Below are 17,057 nucleotides of genomic sequence, written 5' to 3'. Positions count from 1 at the left end.
AAAAAAAAAAAAAAAAGAATTAAAACTCTAAAACTCTTAAAGGAATACATAAACATAAATCTTCAGAACCTTGAATTAGGCAATAATTTTTTAGATATGACACCAAAAGCACAAGAAACAAAAGAGAAAACAAAGTGGACTTCATCACAATTTAAAACTTTTTTTAATTCAAAGGGTACCATTAAGAAAATGAAAGACAACCCATACAAAGGGAGAAAATATCTGCAAATTATATTTCTGATTTCTGATAAGGAATTTTTATATAAAGAACACTTATGACTCAATAATAAAAACACAAATATTCCAATTTAAAAACGGGCAGAGTTTAAACAGACATTTCTCCAAAGAAGATATACTACTTGCCAATAAGCACATGAAAAGATCCCCACATTAGTCCCTAGGAAAATGCAAATCGAACTACAGTAACAGCACTTCATATCCACTAGGATGGCTATAATAAAAGGCATAGACAATAAGAACTGTTGGGGAGGATGTGGAAAATTGTAAGCTTCATAAACTACTGGTGGCAATGTAAAATGGTGCAGTAACTTTGGAAAACAATTTGGTAGTTCCTCAAAATCCTAAAGACAGAGTTACCATGTGACCTAGCAATTCCACTCCTACATATATACCCAAGAGAACTGAAAACACATCCACAGAAAAACTTGTACACACATGCTAATCCACATCATTAGTCATAACAGCCATGATGGGGTTCAAGACACACTGCCCCCAAATATTTTAAAGTGCAGTAATCTGAGAAAAATGCAGAAGCAGAAAGGTTACTCTCTGACCTTCTCCTTTCTCCTCTGAAGCAGGTCATAAGACCCTCATTCAACAGGTGCTCTCCCTATATTCCTTATCTCTGAAGACAGTTTCTGGTGAAGATGAGATGCCTACTCACTCTACGAGCCTGCAGATGAGATCCTGAGACACCGACAAAAAGCTGGCAGAAAGGTAAGAATTCTCACCAAGTCCTGCTCTTCTGGGTCTCTGCCTGAAGTACTCGATTAAAAGAAGACAATTAAAACAAACAAACAAAAAAAAAACTTCTTAAAAACAAACAAACAAACAAAAAACTTATCATCCCTTCCTCTCCAAATTCAGACTAGCAGAAGAAAAACATTTGTTTGGTTTGTGACTCTTATATAAATTTAGTTTTGGGTACTCATTACCTGTAGATCCCTTCCCTCCCAGGGTCAGCTATTGCTTTCCTATTTGTCTCATTTTGTGCACTGAGAACCTGGCTTGACTTCACACCTGTCAGGGATGTGTGAGCTGTCAGTTTTGCGTATACAGGCAGCCAACTTCAAGGTGGGGGCCCCAAGAGTATAACCGGACAAAAATGTGATTTGCACTCCATTTGCAGCTAGTTTACCAACTACTGCCAGCTCTGATGGGGAGTGGGGAGTAGGGAGGTTATCTGGGTCTTTCTTTTGACTATCCTTGGGAGTGGTTCTAGGTCTTTGGAGGATCACTTCTCAGCCTTTTATTTAAAAAATTTTAGCCATGAGTCACAAAACATAGCACACAACTTGTATTTACATGGAAATACATAAGCATACAGACAGATGCCAAGATCTTATGGCTTTTATTTAAAAAATTTTAGTCAGGAGTCGTAAAACATAGCACACAACTCACTGATTGATACAAAATAGTCAGCTCTCATCCTTTCTCCGTGATCAAGTGTAGATTTTGGGAGGGCTGCATCTTTTTACACCCTCTTTTGAGAATCCTCTTCATCCATGGTAAGACATAAAAGGCTTATTGGTTTGCGTTGTGAGTCACTTAATAGATACCTTTGGTTTAAAAAATCAATACTGCCAGGAATATTTACTGTTTGTCCTGGCTCAAACCTGATGGTAGGCTATTTGAAAGAATTTTTTTTAAGAGTCTATGGTCAGGAGTTGGACAAACTGTAGGCTGACATTCAGAACCTGATATGATACACATACACACACACACACACACACATATTTTTTAAAGGTTACTCTGTTCTCTGTTTTGGATCTTACTTCTCCCATGGGAACTTAATTGCTAGAAATCCTTCTTCACATAAGCCCTGCTGACTATATGCACTTCCCATTCTGTTTACCTCCTTCTTGTTGGAACTTCATTGACCTCTTTGGGAAGCTTGAGATCTCCCCAAACTGGTACCTCTAAGACTTCTTCTCTCCATTTGCTTCTGCTTCTCCATCCATCTTTTCTCACCTTCATTCTTTCATTCAGTTCTCTTGAATCCTTGATATGTCTGCCTTCAAGCTCCTACCTCTTCCCATGCCTCTGTCCACCTATCAGACCTATTCCCTTCCTACTCAAGCCCCTCAATCATCTGAATTTTAAGCTCCTTGCTCTCAACAGACTTAAGGTCTCCCCAAAACAACCCAAAACAACCTGAGGATGAAAAAGGAAAACACAGCCTCCATAAGATGACATATCAGGGCAAGGGAAGGTCGTGAAGGTCTTCTCCACAAATATTGGTAAACAGGTAACCTTAATTTTGTCCCAATTGCCAGAAACAAAGTGGAGAAAAGATGAGAGCCGACTATTTTGTATCAATCAGTGAGTTGTGTGCTATGTTTTATGACTCATGGCTAAAATTTTTTAAATAAAAGCCATAAGATCTTGGCATCTGTCTGTATGCTTATGTATTTACACGTAAAAAAAGTATTCAGTTTTGTATAATGTTATTTTACCAATAGTAAAGAAGTGAGTTAACCCAATAGCAACAACAAAAGTTTACCATGGTTTCAATGATGATGGTGAGGTTCCCTAAGCCATCAGTCAGAGCTACATAGCTTCCTCCTTTCTCTAAATGGCCAACTGTCTTCAGGTAATACCAGCCAGGTTGAGTAAACTGAGTGGTATGAGCTATAGAAAAACAAAGTTTGAAATAAGATAAAAATGGCAATAACAGTATTTCTTTTGGGAAAAAAAAAGCTGTATATCAGTTTGGGTCTGATTGATTCAAAAAAGCTATTTTCTATTTTGGAGGAATGTATTTGTCAACCTCGTGTTTACATTTTTAAATAATTAATCTAGATAAATGAAACAATTGCAAGAAGATTCCCGGAATGATAGGTAAAAACAAATGAACCTGTCCGTTCAAGAATATGATCAGTCTTTTTTTCAAGAACACAATAGTTATTCCCCCGCAACCTTAGTTCCTCACTATTTAACCCATCCTAAAATAGCTACCAATAAAAAGGTTAAAAAAGTTAATAATGAATTTCAGAAACTAACTTTATGGTTTCAAACATATTTATTTCCACCACATGTACATTTATTGGTCACTTCCTAAGCTCGTCCTGAAAATGCACTAAGCAATATACCATGTCCCAACCCTTGGAAAAGTCACAAAATTAAGAGCATTAGTTCATCTAGATAATGTGGGGCCAACAATTTCAACATTCAAGGGGCTGATATACAAATCTAACCTTAATTTTCTCATATAATTCTCAATATTAGAATATACGTTTAATATACAAGTTCTAACCTAATTTTCTCATATTTTGTGGGAGGCCAATTTAAGGAGTTTAGAATAATATCATGATTACATGATTAATATGATTACAAATCTGTCTTAGGAGAGCACAACTAAAAGGGAAAACCACCAAATTTAAGTTTAAAATAAAAACAAATTCACTCCAAATTCATAATTTCCTTCTGAAAGGATTTTACCTATAAAGAAATTAGCTTCTTAGAAAGATTGTTAGGATTTTTAAACAAAATGGTCATAAATGTTTAATATTTTACAAAAAAAAACTGCAGAGAAAATTTCAACATTATTCAGCCACAGATTTTGTTATTTTGTTTAAATTATATTCACTATTAGTATGGTTATAGCTCTTCATGAAAAAGTGACACTATGCCATGCATCCCTGCATAATCTCAACTTCCCTTGTGACTAAAGAATGATACTGTACTGAAACTTTCGTATTTCAATAAAAAATGGATGTATTATCTATAGCCCTGCTCATTGTCTCTGAGCTATGTAAATTATGTCTTATCTGGTAGAAATTTAATTAATTTCTTCCCTGTTGTGGGAAACCCAACTTACCTCCATTGATAATTCATCTCCAATTCCCTTACACTACAAAAATGTGTGCTATGTTGACTTTTCATTTGACCTGTTTCTAACATCTGCCATCTGCCAGGATGCTTCATATCATATGGGTAACAGAAAATCTTCAGTATATGCTCATTTTAAATCTTTATAAGCTTTACATTGTTACCTATTTTGAAATTTACCTTTTCACAACCCACATTTCACAGACTTAGGGGACAATATAAAGCCATATTTCACATAACTTTCATATTTACTTATTTGATGATTCAATAAATATAGTATTTTTAATCATCTACCTTTGATTTTGCTAGCATACTATTCTAATTGAAACTATATTAATATAAAAGAACAAAGTGTCTCCAAAGCTAATCTTAAGACTTCTAGATACTGTTTACAAATACATAATTTTATTAGCAATTATCATCATTTGTAATTATATCCTTAGATGATTAATTTCTGTCTCTATCGCTACACAGCTCTTCCTTTCCCTCTCTCTCTCCTCCTCTCCTACACTTTTCTAAAAGCCTGGTCTTACAATAATCAGAGAGTAGTCTAGTTACCCAAAATATTCTTATAAAACACTGGCAAATCTTGCTTAGATCACATACTTAAAACACGCATAGACACACAGTTTATATAATCTTCTCTAAGTGTTTTTCTGTTGTCTCTTAGAGAAGAATTTAGGGAGTGAGAGATGGAACTGAACCATACCTGACACCCAGACAGGAGATTCTACCACGTAGTGACCACTCCATGGCTCCTGGGCTGTCATCAACCCGCATCTCCCATAAGGCAACTGTTCATAGTAACTAGCCACTAAATTCCATGCGATTGTGCTAAAAGATGTGTTTGATAAAAAAGAAACACCAAGACAACTTGTGATAAAAATGTAAATGTCTAAAAACCTGGAGTAAAAAGACTTTATCATAGTAATACACATCTATGTAAACGACAATAAAAGGATCACCCAAAATAAGAAAATATAAGCTGTCTAAATTTATTCACATTTTGAAAAATCCAGTGTTGGGTACATTTTAATATTTTTAATGGTGAATCACATGATAAAAAATACAAATGTATTATGTGCAAGATTTTTACTGAAAAGTGGTATAGCCAGAAGACAAATCATGCCTTACTAGTACCCGACACATCACAAATTTGAGTCAAATACAAATAAAGGCTTTGTGCATACCTACTTTCAACAGTCAGCCTTCTTAATGCCCCAGTTTCATGACATAATTTTTATGAACTTGACTCTGAACTGTTCCAAAGTTTTACAATTGAGAATTCTTAAGAGTCAGACTGCCTGGGTTTAAACCATGGTTTCACCACTTAACCTCTCTGTAAAATGAGGATAATAATTACATCTCTCTCACGTGAGTTTGTAAGGATTACATGTACTAATGCATAAGGAAGAGTACGGAACAAGGTCTGGGCTGTAGTATTGCTATTAAATATGATTCCACTTCATCTACAAGTAGTAGTTGGATCCGACTGCTGATCTGCTTTGTGGCCCATTCTTTCTCAGATGATCAGGCCCTAACAGTCAGAGCAGGTGCTAACCCCTAAAACTTTGACTTTCTGGTTCTCAGGAAATCCAAGGGCAAAATGGAAGTTCTTGAACTTGGTCTTGTTGAGTCTCTCACAGATTAAAAAAGCCCAGAGCTTACCCACAGAATTTTATTTTTTTTATCAAGTCCTCATCCAGCATTAAAAAACAGACTGACATTCTTAGCAAATCAAAGCCTTCTAATTCTATCAATACAAAGTAGAAATAATAGTCCTAATTTTCAAAACACCTTACTATTAGTGAATATTTTAAGTTCTTGTAATTTTGCCCACGGTTTGCAAGATGTGTGGTATCCTTTCTGGCTAGTGATAGATGTATCACTCAAGACAAGCTATCTGGAGGGCGTTTTGTAAAATACATACAAAACCCTTCAAAATCTACATATCCCTGACCATTCCATTTCTAAGAATACAGCCTAAGAAAATAGTCATGGGTATGTACAAAGATATTGGTATACAATTGATCATTTCAGTTTGTACAAAGCTATTAATTAAAACAGAGACAACTTCCAATTCTAAAAAGAGGAGAATATTCAATAAGGAAAAATACATTTTCCACATCAGTGTTTCCCAACTTGTGTGGCAGCAGAATCACTTGGGGGCACTGACTAGATGGACAGAACCCCAGGAGCCTTCCCTGTAGATTCTCATTCACAATGTCTGGGCAGCTGCCAAGGAGAAGGTATAACAACAAGTGCCTCGGGTGCTTCTTAAGGCAAGTTTGGGAAATGGTGCTTTATGTAACAGAATATTTTAAAATGCATTTACAGCATTAAAAATGATGAAGTAGAAATATAGGTAAATGTGAGAAAAAGTTCCTAACGTCATGTCAAGTGAAAAGCAGTTTTTTAAACATATTCTATAGTATGGTCTCAATTTTGTATTAAAAATGTATACATGCCAATATAAAATAGGAGGACATTCACTAAAATTGTTAAGGATAGTTAGCTCTGGATCATAAGACTGTAGGTGATTTTGCTTCTTTCTTTGTACCTATCTTCAGTTTTCTAAATTCTCTGCCATGAAGACGCCTTACCTTAAGACCAAATTAAGTTATAACCAAACTTTCCTTAAGTATCTTTTCTTTCACAAGGAGAAGAAAAGAACAAATACAATATATAGCAACCCACATTAACATCACAATAAATATATAAATATTGGTTTGCTTTTGTTCTATTTTTCAGAACAAAAAAGAACAAAATTTAAGAACAAAATGTGGTTCATTGATAAGAAAGTTAATTGCAATCTATTCACAATTGAAGTGTTTTTCAAAGCATTTAAGAAATGGTTCCCTTAGGAACATAAAAAGTTGCGTTCTCCCTTAAGAACATCTGTTTTTAAACAAAAGATTACACACATTAAGTGATGTCATGAGGAATCAATCAGACAGGCTGAGAAGCAGACAGTTCACAAGACTATCAGCTTGGTCTTTTAAACAGATCACTGTCATCAAAAATGAGGAATAAGGAAGCTACTCTAGATTAAAGGAGACTTGAGGAGCGTAACTTTTAAATGCAATATGTGTGTGTTTGATTATTCCTTTTCTTTAAAAAAGCTACAAATGACATTCTGGAGGAACAATTAGGAAAATGTGAATATAGACTGAGTATTAAAAACACTCTCATGTATGAAAAAATGATACTGTGATCATGTGGAAGAATATCCTTATGTTTTGGAGACACATGCTAAAATATTTAGAGATAAAGTGTCCTTACATACACTATTTACTATATAATTATTAAAAATATACGTAGCTTGTCAAAAATCAGAGAGCTGCATGTATTTTGCTACATATAAATTATACCTCAATAAACCAGACTTTATTTAATATAGACCATATTCAAATATAGAAAATTAGATGTAGATTAAGTACAGGTATAAAAATAGAGGATGCTAACAAGGCAAAATGTTTACAATCATTGAATCTAGGCTGGAAGAATAAGGAAGTCCACTTTTTTCTAACTCCTGTGTTTTAAAATTTTTTGTGATAAAACTCTAAAAGGTTTTAATAACTTACGAAGTCATATAGCCATTGACATAATTCTGATTTAAAATGCGACCCCAGCAGCCTGCACCCGTGTCACTATTTAAAGTGCTAAAGTCTTCAGAAGACCAAAGCTTCTTCCCAGTCAACCTTGCATCTTTTACTGAATGGGTTCCAGGATAATGAGCCCTAGAAAAAAAAAAGGGTGGGAGTCAATGACAAAAGGTCACAATGTGGCACTTATATACATACATATTTGTTGAGTGTATAAAAACACAAGTCTTCTCCAAGGTTTTCTATTTCAAAACAGTTGGGTAGCTTCCAGGTAGATAATGAATGTAAGCATCTGCTTTATGCCCTTGTCTCAGCATGCCATTAAAATGACAGCAAATAAAACAAAAGGGGATAAACCTACAACAGCATACCGGATAGGAAGGAAAATCATCAATAGATAGGAAATTTCAGTCTATTTCTGGAACTCACAAAGTGGATGGAAGCATGTTGAAGGATAGAAGTAGCAGAGAGGGCCACAGCCTAGAACACCCCAAGAGAAGAATGAAGTAAAGATAAGATTCAGACTTCCCAGGGGAACCTAAGGAGCTTGGGGCAATAGTAAATGAGTGAGGAGGAGGCCAAAAATAAGATTGGTGAAACCTTTATATAAAGTAGTACTCTCCCCTCTACTCCTGTCCTTAGAACACAGAAAGATAGCTTGGCATTTACTCCCAGGCCAAAAACAAAACAAAACAAAACAAAAAACAATACCCACAAATGGTTATTTCTTGTATAAAAAGAATAAACTACCTTGGGAAAACTAGAAATTACTGTATCAGAGCAGAGGTGGCTCTCAACCCAGATGATTTTTGTCCCTGGAGGGAATATTTGGCACTATATGGAGACATTTTTTCAACTGTCTCACCTGGGGTCGAGGATATTTGCTACTGGCATCTAGTGAAGAGAGGCCAAAAATGCTGCTAAACATCCTACAATGCATAGGACCAACCCCTACAACAAAAAAATTGGTCATTAAAAGTATCAATAGCGCAGCAGGTGAGAAACTGCCCCAGAAAATGAATGCCTCCTTCATCCTATCATTCGATGGGAGGGGAGTCAGTCAGTGGAAGTATAAAGTATAAAGTAAAGCAAGAGTAAAATACTCCCATAATGATGACTGTGGAAGTACTGATTATAAGAATAAGGACAATTAATAAATTTTAAATAGAAAATAGAAAATAGATTGACAATCCAATAAGAGAGCACACTAGCTAAATAACTGTAGGAATAAGGGCATCTACTTTTTAGTTTAACAATTATTTATAAAAAAAAAATACAAGCAAAATAATGGAGATTAAGTTATACCATAATTCTAATCTTTGTAGTTTGGTATAGTAGTATTTATAACATCAAAAAAATGATTGTGAATACTTGTGTTATTTTTTAGTTATTTAATTCCATTTTAGGTCACAAATCTTTTAGGAAAAAAATCCTATTTGGTAATTCTTTATACCTAGTGAAGATGAATTAGGGCACAATATCAATTTGGCATTCCAGGATTTCATGAGTAAGAAAATAATATACAATATATACTGGAGAACACAAAAAGAAGTATTAGAGAAAAATGAGGTTCCACTAAGATTTTACTGAGTCACTAAACTCAGGTGAAAAGAGGCATCTATTCAGTATTGCAAATCTACACTACAAAGATACCAACAGAAATCTAGCATCTAACAGGGTTAAGCAATCATTGTTCTGGCACTATAACACCCAACCTGAAAAATCTGGCTACTAGTCTTTTAACTAATATAAATTCAAAAAACTACATTTTTAGATTTACTCTTCTATCCCACAACTTCATTCTGTTTCCATGAAATTCAGCTTTGTTACCTCAGCCAAATGTTAATTTTTGATACTCATCTGGTTGTCATCCAGTTGTCTAGTTGCCAAATGCATGTTTGGTGTATTTGGTTAAAATATATTTCTATATTAAAGAAAATCCTGGAAAGTAATATGCTAGCATGTTACCAATAAGCAGTAGATGTTAGGATTATGAGTAAATTCTATCTTTATACTTTTCTACATTTTCCAAAGTTTCTATAATGAGCATATTATATTTATAAAATGAAAAAGTAACTTTACTGAAGTTATAGGAATAGGTGGTATATCCTTCATTCAGAAAATGAAACTGTTACTACATTCAAAACCCAAATGATTTATTACATGATCTGAGCAAAGAAAGGCAGAACTAATACTAAAATCTGGGTCTTTCTCTATGTATATATTTATTCCTAGTGCAACAAAATGTAAAGGCTCTTTAAGAATATAAATTTTTAATGTACATAAGCAGGCAAACATTCTCCATCATTTCACAGCATTATTTTTCAAACTTCAATTACAGACAAAATTAAGATCATTGAAAGTAAACCAACTTCATAGTTTATCCTAACAGAGGAACATATTTGTACTTTAAAAAATTAGAATTTTTGGCCAAGGCAGAACATGACAGCAGGCCAGTTTCTGAAGCTCCTCAGTACTCCTCCTGAAACCAAACAGACCAACCAGATAAGGGAAAGGAAAAACAGATAACACTGCCATCAAACCAGGTGACAGGGACTCTCCCCAGGAGCCTCACAACATCAGAAATGGCCCGGGATCAGCAGATAGTATATGGAAACTGGAAGTGAAAGGGGACTGGCTGGTACTCACACAAAAGGAGTAGACCCTATCCTAAGTGGGAGAACAGAAGACCAACTCAGGAAGATGGGAACATCTTCACAGGCTTGAAGTTAGGGGAGAATGCTCAAAACAGTGAATTCACTAGGAGATCAAACCCAATACCATAAGAGTTCAAACTAGATTTGTCCAGTAGAAATATAATATGAACCACACATACATTATAATTTTAAATTGTCTAGCAGCCACATTAAAAACCAGCAAAGGTCTTTACCACAATGAAACACATAAATGAAAAAAATTTAATTTACAAAGCAGAAAAACATGGAGAACATAATTTTAATGATATATTTAACCCAATATACCCAAAATATTATCATGTAGCATGTAATCAGAGTAAAACAATTGTAAATAATATTTTTATATTCAATTTTCAAAACCCAGTATGTATTTTATACTTATAAGACACCTAAACTCAAACAAGCCACATTTCAAGTGCTTCCTAAACATACGTGTCTAGTGGCTACTGTATTGAACAACACAGGTTTAAGCAATAACAATTTCAGGAGAAGGTAGCAAATAATGAGGAGTGACAGAGCTTCAACATGAAAATAAGCTGTTTGAAGTAGAATACAAGTTGAATAAGGCAGGAACACTTCGTGTAAAGGAGAACAACTTTCAGTCAGTAAGAATGGGGTCCAGCAGAAACAGACTCTAGAAAGTACTGTAACTGTAAAACAAAAATCTTCAGATATAGCACTGGCCAAGCACAACATGAAAAATCTTCAGATACAGCACAGGCCAAGCACAACATGAATGAGGCAGGAAGGAATAGTCTTCCCGTGAAGACGTGAGCCAAGAAATATCTCCTGAACAAAATTCCAACAGCCAAAAATTGGAAACAGTCTAAATGACCATTAAAAAATAATACACAGATAAGTTGTAGTATACTACACTTAGCGTCCAACAATTGGATGCTAAACAATAAATATGAACTACCTCTCTATATAACAACATGCATTCATCTCATTTATATAATATTGACTGAAATAACAGCTACTATAACATGCCATTTAAATAAAGTTTTTAAACCAGCAAAATTAGTCCACGGTGTTAGAGGTCAGATTAGTAGTTATCTTTAAGGCAAAAACAGAGGTTAATGATTAGAAAGATTTACAAGGAAAAATCTTTCCAAGAGGAGATATCAATAACCAAGCTTCTTGGGCACTGATAATTTTCTGGGTAGTGGTTACATAGGTACGTTCACTTTGTGATAATTCATTAAGCTATAATCTGATGATTTTTGTACTTTTATGTATGTATGTTTGTATGCTATACTTCAATTAAAAGTTTTTTAAAGATGAATTGTTAGCGATATAGGAAATTAAAATGAGAGAATTATAGAAGAATAATTTTAAAGAACACATTTTAGACATGAAGGCTAAACTAGAAGGAACATTAGACAGACACTGTGGAAAACACAGTAAGGAATATAGAATAGTAAGGATAAAATAATAGAAAACGTAAATAAAGAGGTAGAGAAAAATTCAGAGAAATACAAAATAAAGGCTATGCAAATAAGAGCAAGATGTATAACTGGGGCATCAAAAAAGAAAACCAAAGTAATGGAGTGGAATAATGATTTAGCTTATAACTTAAGTAAACCTTACTAAGAAAATACTTAAATATAGACATTAAGAGAGCATATACTATATATCTGGAAATGGTAAAGTGTATACAACAACTAAACTCTAAAGATGAATAAAAATATTCTTTGGACATAAAGGAATTGTGTCAAGTTACTTATAAGGAAAAGGAAATATCTCTGGAGTCAAAATTCTCAATAGCAATGTTTTATGTAAATAACCAATGGAGCAAATTTTATGATACTCAAGGATTAAAAAAAGATTATATCCAGTCAAACTGTCCTTCAGGTATAAAGGTCATAGATAAACATCAATAAACATCTAAACACATGAAGAAATATTGTTTCCATTAGCACTTTCTGAGACATTTAATAGATAATTAACACTTCTGACATCCAAGAAACTGAGGGAGAAACTTCGGCAAAAGACTTGAAGGTAAGCATTTAATATGTTTAATGGTAGAGCTAGATTAAAAGAAATAGTAATTAAATTATATATAAATATTACACACTTGGCTAAAGTACAATTAATATAGCTACATGAAATAGGACAAGAGGGAAAGAAGGTGAAATGTAAACTAAGTTTGCAGATTATCTGGGAGTAAACAGTTAAAACTTGTAGCTGTCAAATCAATATAGTAGAAGCTTAAGTTCATGTAAGTTCATGTTAAGAGTACAAAAATTAAAACTAAGATAATTCTAGTAATTAGCACCACCCTACCTATTTGTGGCAATTAAAAATATTTCCAGGCATTGCCAAATGTCCCCCTGGGAGGCAAAATTATTCTCAGTTGAAAATACTTGTATTAATCAGTATAAATATAATTGATAGAACAAAAAACAAAACTTGCTAAATAACAAAAGAAACATCTCCTTAAATAAGTGCAAAGTAAACAAATCACATAGCAGAATAGCTTGTATTAGTACATGGAGAGTATAAATTATTCAATAACAAAAGACAACAAAATAGCATAGAAAACATAAACATCAGTTATATTTAAAAATGAGTTTAACTCATTGATTAAAATATAAAGATTTTCAGAGGAGCTTTAAAAAAGCAAAATCTAACTCTATGCTATTTGCAAGCAATGCACATAAAAGAAAATGGCCTTGAAAGGTAAAGAATAAAAGGGCAAAAATATATTAGGCAAATCCTAATGAAAAAGAAAGCAGGGATCTCTTAATCACACAGAAAGCAGAATTCAGGCCAAGAAGCTTTAAACAAGACAAAGAATGGCATTTTCTAATGATAAGAAATAAATCAGAATGAAGATAAAACATTCATCAGTATTTATGTACCAAATAACAAAGCAGATGCTTCCACACAGCAAAATCTGCCTAAGATTGAAAGGAGAAACAGACCTCACTAACGCAAGGAAACAAACACACCTGGTAGCCCTGAACAGTTCAAGTGGACGAAATAGTTAAGATCCAAACACCTGAACAATATAATCAAAAAGGTAGATGGTATAAACTCAATTCTGTATCCTAATAAAGAATACATCTCAATAAGTCAAAATATGCTCTTGAGATAGTCAAGAAAAATGTGAAAGTTTTTTTTCAGATTTTAAAATAAGCTCCTGAGAAATCTCCCCAAAATTGTAAATAATACATTTGGTATTAAATGGCCACAATGCAATAAAATTAGAAATTAATGATAAAACAGCCATGCACAAAGAATGTAATCAAATGGGGAGAAGGCAAGAAACAGTCAATACACAGAGCAAGCAATCAGAAACTGCTAGTTTTCCAAGTAAAACATGCCTTACCCTATAACATCAACCACCTTGAAGAGTTCGGCATCAAGTAGCATGGCTGCAGAGATGGACTCCCAGAGATTATCACTTGCTATGATTTTCACTTGCTGGAGACCTTGAGAGTTCAGCATTTTTCTTAATATCTTTTGGAGTAATAAACAGAAAATATGAAAGGATACAAATGGATTTTTAGCTGTTGAATTTATGATCAAGATAGATAAAGTATCTTTACAAATCAGCATTCTGGATAATAGCTTTTTTGTTGTTGTTTTTGCTTTTCTCAGACAGAGGCTCACTCTGTCGCCCAGGCTGGAGTGGCAGGATCTCAGCTCACTGCAACCTCTGTCTCTCAGGCTCCAATGATTCTCCTGCCTCAGCCTCCTGAGTAAAAGGGATTACAGGCACGCGCCACCACACCCAGCTAATTTTGGTATTTTTTAACAGAGTTTCACCATGTTGGCCAGGTTGCTCTTGAACTCCTGGCCTCATGGATGATCATTTCAATACTATATTTTCTCAATAGAAACATGCCTCCTACGGAAAATAAAAGCATTATCATTAAGATAACCTACTTCACTAGGAATGTAAAAAGAAAAAAAACACAAGGGGTAAAACGTTTTAGAGGATTTTCACTTTAACTTTAAAATTACATTTAACCATAGAAATATGCAGGGGAAAAGAAACAAAAATAATCAAGTAGCACTACCCTGAAATAACCACTATTATTTTGCTATGCATTCTTCCAGGAAGTTTCCTATGCAGACACAATAATAAAATGGGTAACATATTAATCATACCATTTGGCAAAATGCTTTAACTTATCATTTTAAGTATTTTCCAATGTCTTCAAATATTCTGCCATTATTAAACAGGAGAGGACATAAAATTTACCTGTAGGACTGTCCAGCCACAAAATTAAAAGTAACAAGTTAAATTCTAACGGGAAATAAAATCAAACAAACAGCACCTATTTTAGTACTCAATACTTGGACCCCAAGAAGACTCTAAAAGAAGTATGAGATGGAGTCCTCACCCTTAGGTGGCAAACACACTCAACAGGACACCAACACTAACAGGACGTACTAGAAAATCAAAGGGAAGGTAACATACCAAAACGTATGGATTGCCTATATGTAAATCAAGAGCAGAGAAAAGGAGACATCATTTTACTCAGGATTAGGAAGATCAGATTTCATACCATAAGCAGTTCTTGATGAATGGATACAAATAAACCCACCACTATACCCCCCAAGGACTCGGAAATCTCTGGCACATAGCAGCAGATGCCCAATACTACTGGTTGAAGAAATTAAGAAAGAACAAAGAATTTCACAAGCTCTCTCTTTACATTCCAACTTCTCTGACCTAGGGGAATTTCCAAATAATGTGCTCTTTTAGGACGCAAATAATAAAAGCTCCAGTTAAATTCATGGTATACTTTTCAACAGATGGTTTCTTAAAACAGGTATATTATAGGATTTTAGAAAACGTGGTGAAAATTAGAGGTGGCAATCTAATTTCATCTTTCAAACCAGATCAGTTGAGTCCTAGGACACCCTAGAAGCAGCATGAACAGATCCTTCATAGCAAACCAAGACCAACTCTCAAGATTAAGTAGGATTGAGAATCCCTATCCCTGTAGCAGGAGATCAATCCTGAATTTCATCACCCTGAAGTTCTTTCTTTTTTTGAGATGGGAGTTTCGCTCTTGTTGCCCAGGCTGGAGTATGATGGCGCGATCTTGGCACACTACAACCTCTGCCTCCCAGGTTCAGCAATTCTCCTGCCTCAGCCTCTCGAGTAGCTGGAATCCCAGCCAGGCACCATGCCTGGCTAATTTTGTATTCTTAGTAGAGATGGGGCTTCTCCATGTTGGTCAGGCTGGTCTCGAACTCCCGACCCCAGGTGATCCACCCGCCTTGGCCTCCCAAAGTGCTGGGATTGCAGGCGTGAGCCACTGAGCCCCGCCTCTTTCTTCTTACAGAGAAGAGGAAGAGCAACTTAGTCAAATTTGCATTTTTCACTATGGATGGATCTAGTCTTTCTAGTCCTAGTCCTAGAAAATCCCAGTAAGACTGCTTACTTTTTTATACAGTGTATTTGAATAACATTCCAAAATTTGCAAGTCTCATGCTATGATTTCTAAATAAGTTTCCATCCCAAAGTCATTATGAATAGCAGCATTCTTTTGAGCAGTTTTATCTAACATATTTTCAGATTATGTTTTTGTTCTGGAACTTTCTCCTCCAGAAAAAGCTTAAATAGAAGCTCTATAAGATAAATGGAAAGGAACTTCTTCTGGTTGAACTGAATGAAGGTCCAAAGACCCATACTTCCATTTCCATCCACTATCCTCAGATCCTAGATGAGATTTTCTAGACACAATTTAGAAAACTTAAGAACACCACTGAAAACCAGGATAAATCATAAATACTAGTAGCAAAAAACAAAAACAAACAAAAAAAAAACTTTAAAGAAACAATACCCTTGTCATCTTTATATAAATTGCTCCTTTGTATTATATTTATTTCTGCTATTAAAAACAAATGGGCAGAGCTTGCAGTGAGCCCAGATCTCGCAACCGCACTCCAGCCTGGGTGACTGAGCAAGACTCCATCTCAAAAAAAAAAAGAAAAGGAAAAAAAAAATCTTTATTCTTTCCGGGGTCATCTTATTATCCCAAAAGAATGTATATTCATTAAAATTATCCAATCTGAGCACCTACATTCATCTGTCATTATTGAACTCTTTGTGATAGGCATTTCTTTTTTTTTTTAGACAGAGTCTCGCTCTTTTTGCCCTGGCTGGAGTGCAATGGCGCGATCTCGGCTCACTGAAACCTCTGCCTCCCAGGTTCAAGCGATTTTTCTGCCTCAGCCTCCCAAGTAGCTGGGATTACAAGCATCTGCCACCACGCCCAGCTAATGTTTTTGAATTTTTAGTGGAGACAGGGTTTCACCACCATGTTGGTCAGGCTGGTCTCAAACTCCTGACCTCAGGTGATCCAGCGCTTCAGCCTCCCAAAGTGCTGGGATTACAGGCGTGAGCCACTGCACCTGGCCTGCAATAGGCATTTCAACAAACGGAACACAGATCCCAATAAAATCTTGCTGGAAAAAAATGGCAAACACAAAGTAAAAAGGTTTTGTATCCTGAGAGATTTTACTGTAGGAAAACTAAAGGTTCAGAGAAAAGGAAATGAAGTCTGAAGTGTCTGAAACACTGAAAATGTGTTTTAGAGCAACAATTAGTCTTTCAAATCAGGTTAGTTGAATTAGAATGCACTGGAGTCAGCAACAGATTCTTAATAGTAAAAAAGTTAAAATAAAATAAAATACAGCCCTGGCTTATTTCATTAGTTTA

The 17,057-nt window shown here is 34.8% G+C and overlaps 1 protein-coding gene across 1 annotated transcript in view; it reads right to left on the bottom strand.

The window, feature by feature from the left end:
- The window catches only part of GALC (galactosylceramidase), a 62,121-nt gene that overhangs the window by 29,060 nt on the left and 16,004 nt on the right, over positions 1 to 17,057 (bottom strand). The window contains exons 7-10 of the mRNA XM_017863227.1: positions 13,707 to 13,837; positions 7,656 to 7,811; positions 4,781 to 4,905; positions 2,744 to 2,871 (exon numbers count right to left, since the gene is read on the bottom strand). Of these exons, the coding sequence (XP_017718716.1) occupies positions 2,744 to 2,871; positions 4,781 to 4,905; positions 7,656 to 7,811; positions 13,707 to 13,837 (540 nt within the window). The remainder of the gene's footprint in view (positions 1 to 2,743; positions 2,872 to 4,780; positions 4,906 to 7,655; positions 7,812 to 13,706; positions 13,838 to 17,057) is intronic.

The sequence above is a fragment of the Rhinopithecus bieti genome, unplaced genomic scaffold (genome assembly GCF_001698545.2).
Source record: "Rhinopithecus bieti isolate Rb0 unplaced genomic scaffold, ASM169854v2 scaffold_64915, whole genome shotgun sequence".
NCBI classification, from domain to species: domain Eukaryota; kingdom Metazoa; phylum Chordata; class Mammalia; order Primates; family Cercopithecidae; genus Rhinopithecus; species Rhinopithecus bieti.
The sequence above is the reverse complement of the archived record's forward strand: the minus strand, read 5'-3'. Positions and strand labels throughout refer to the sequence as shown.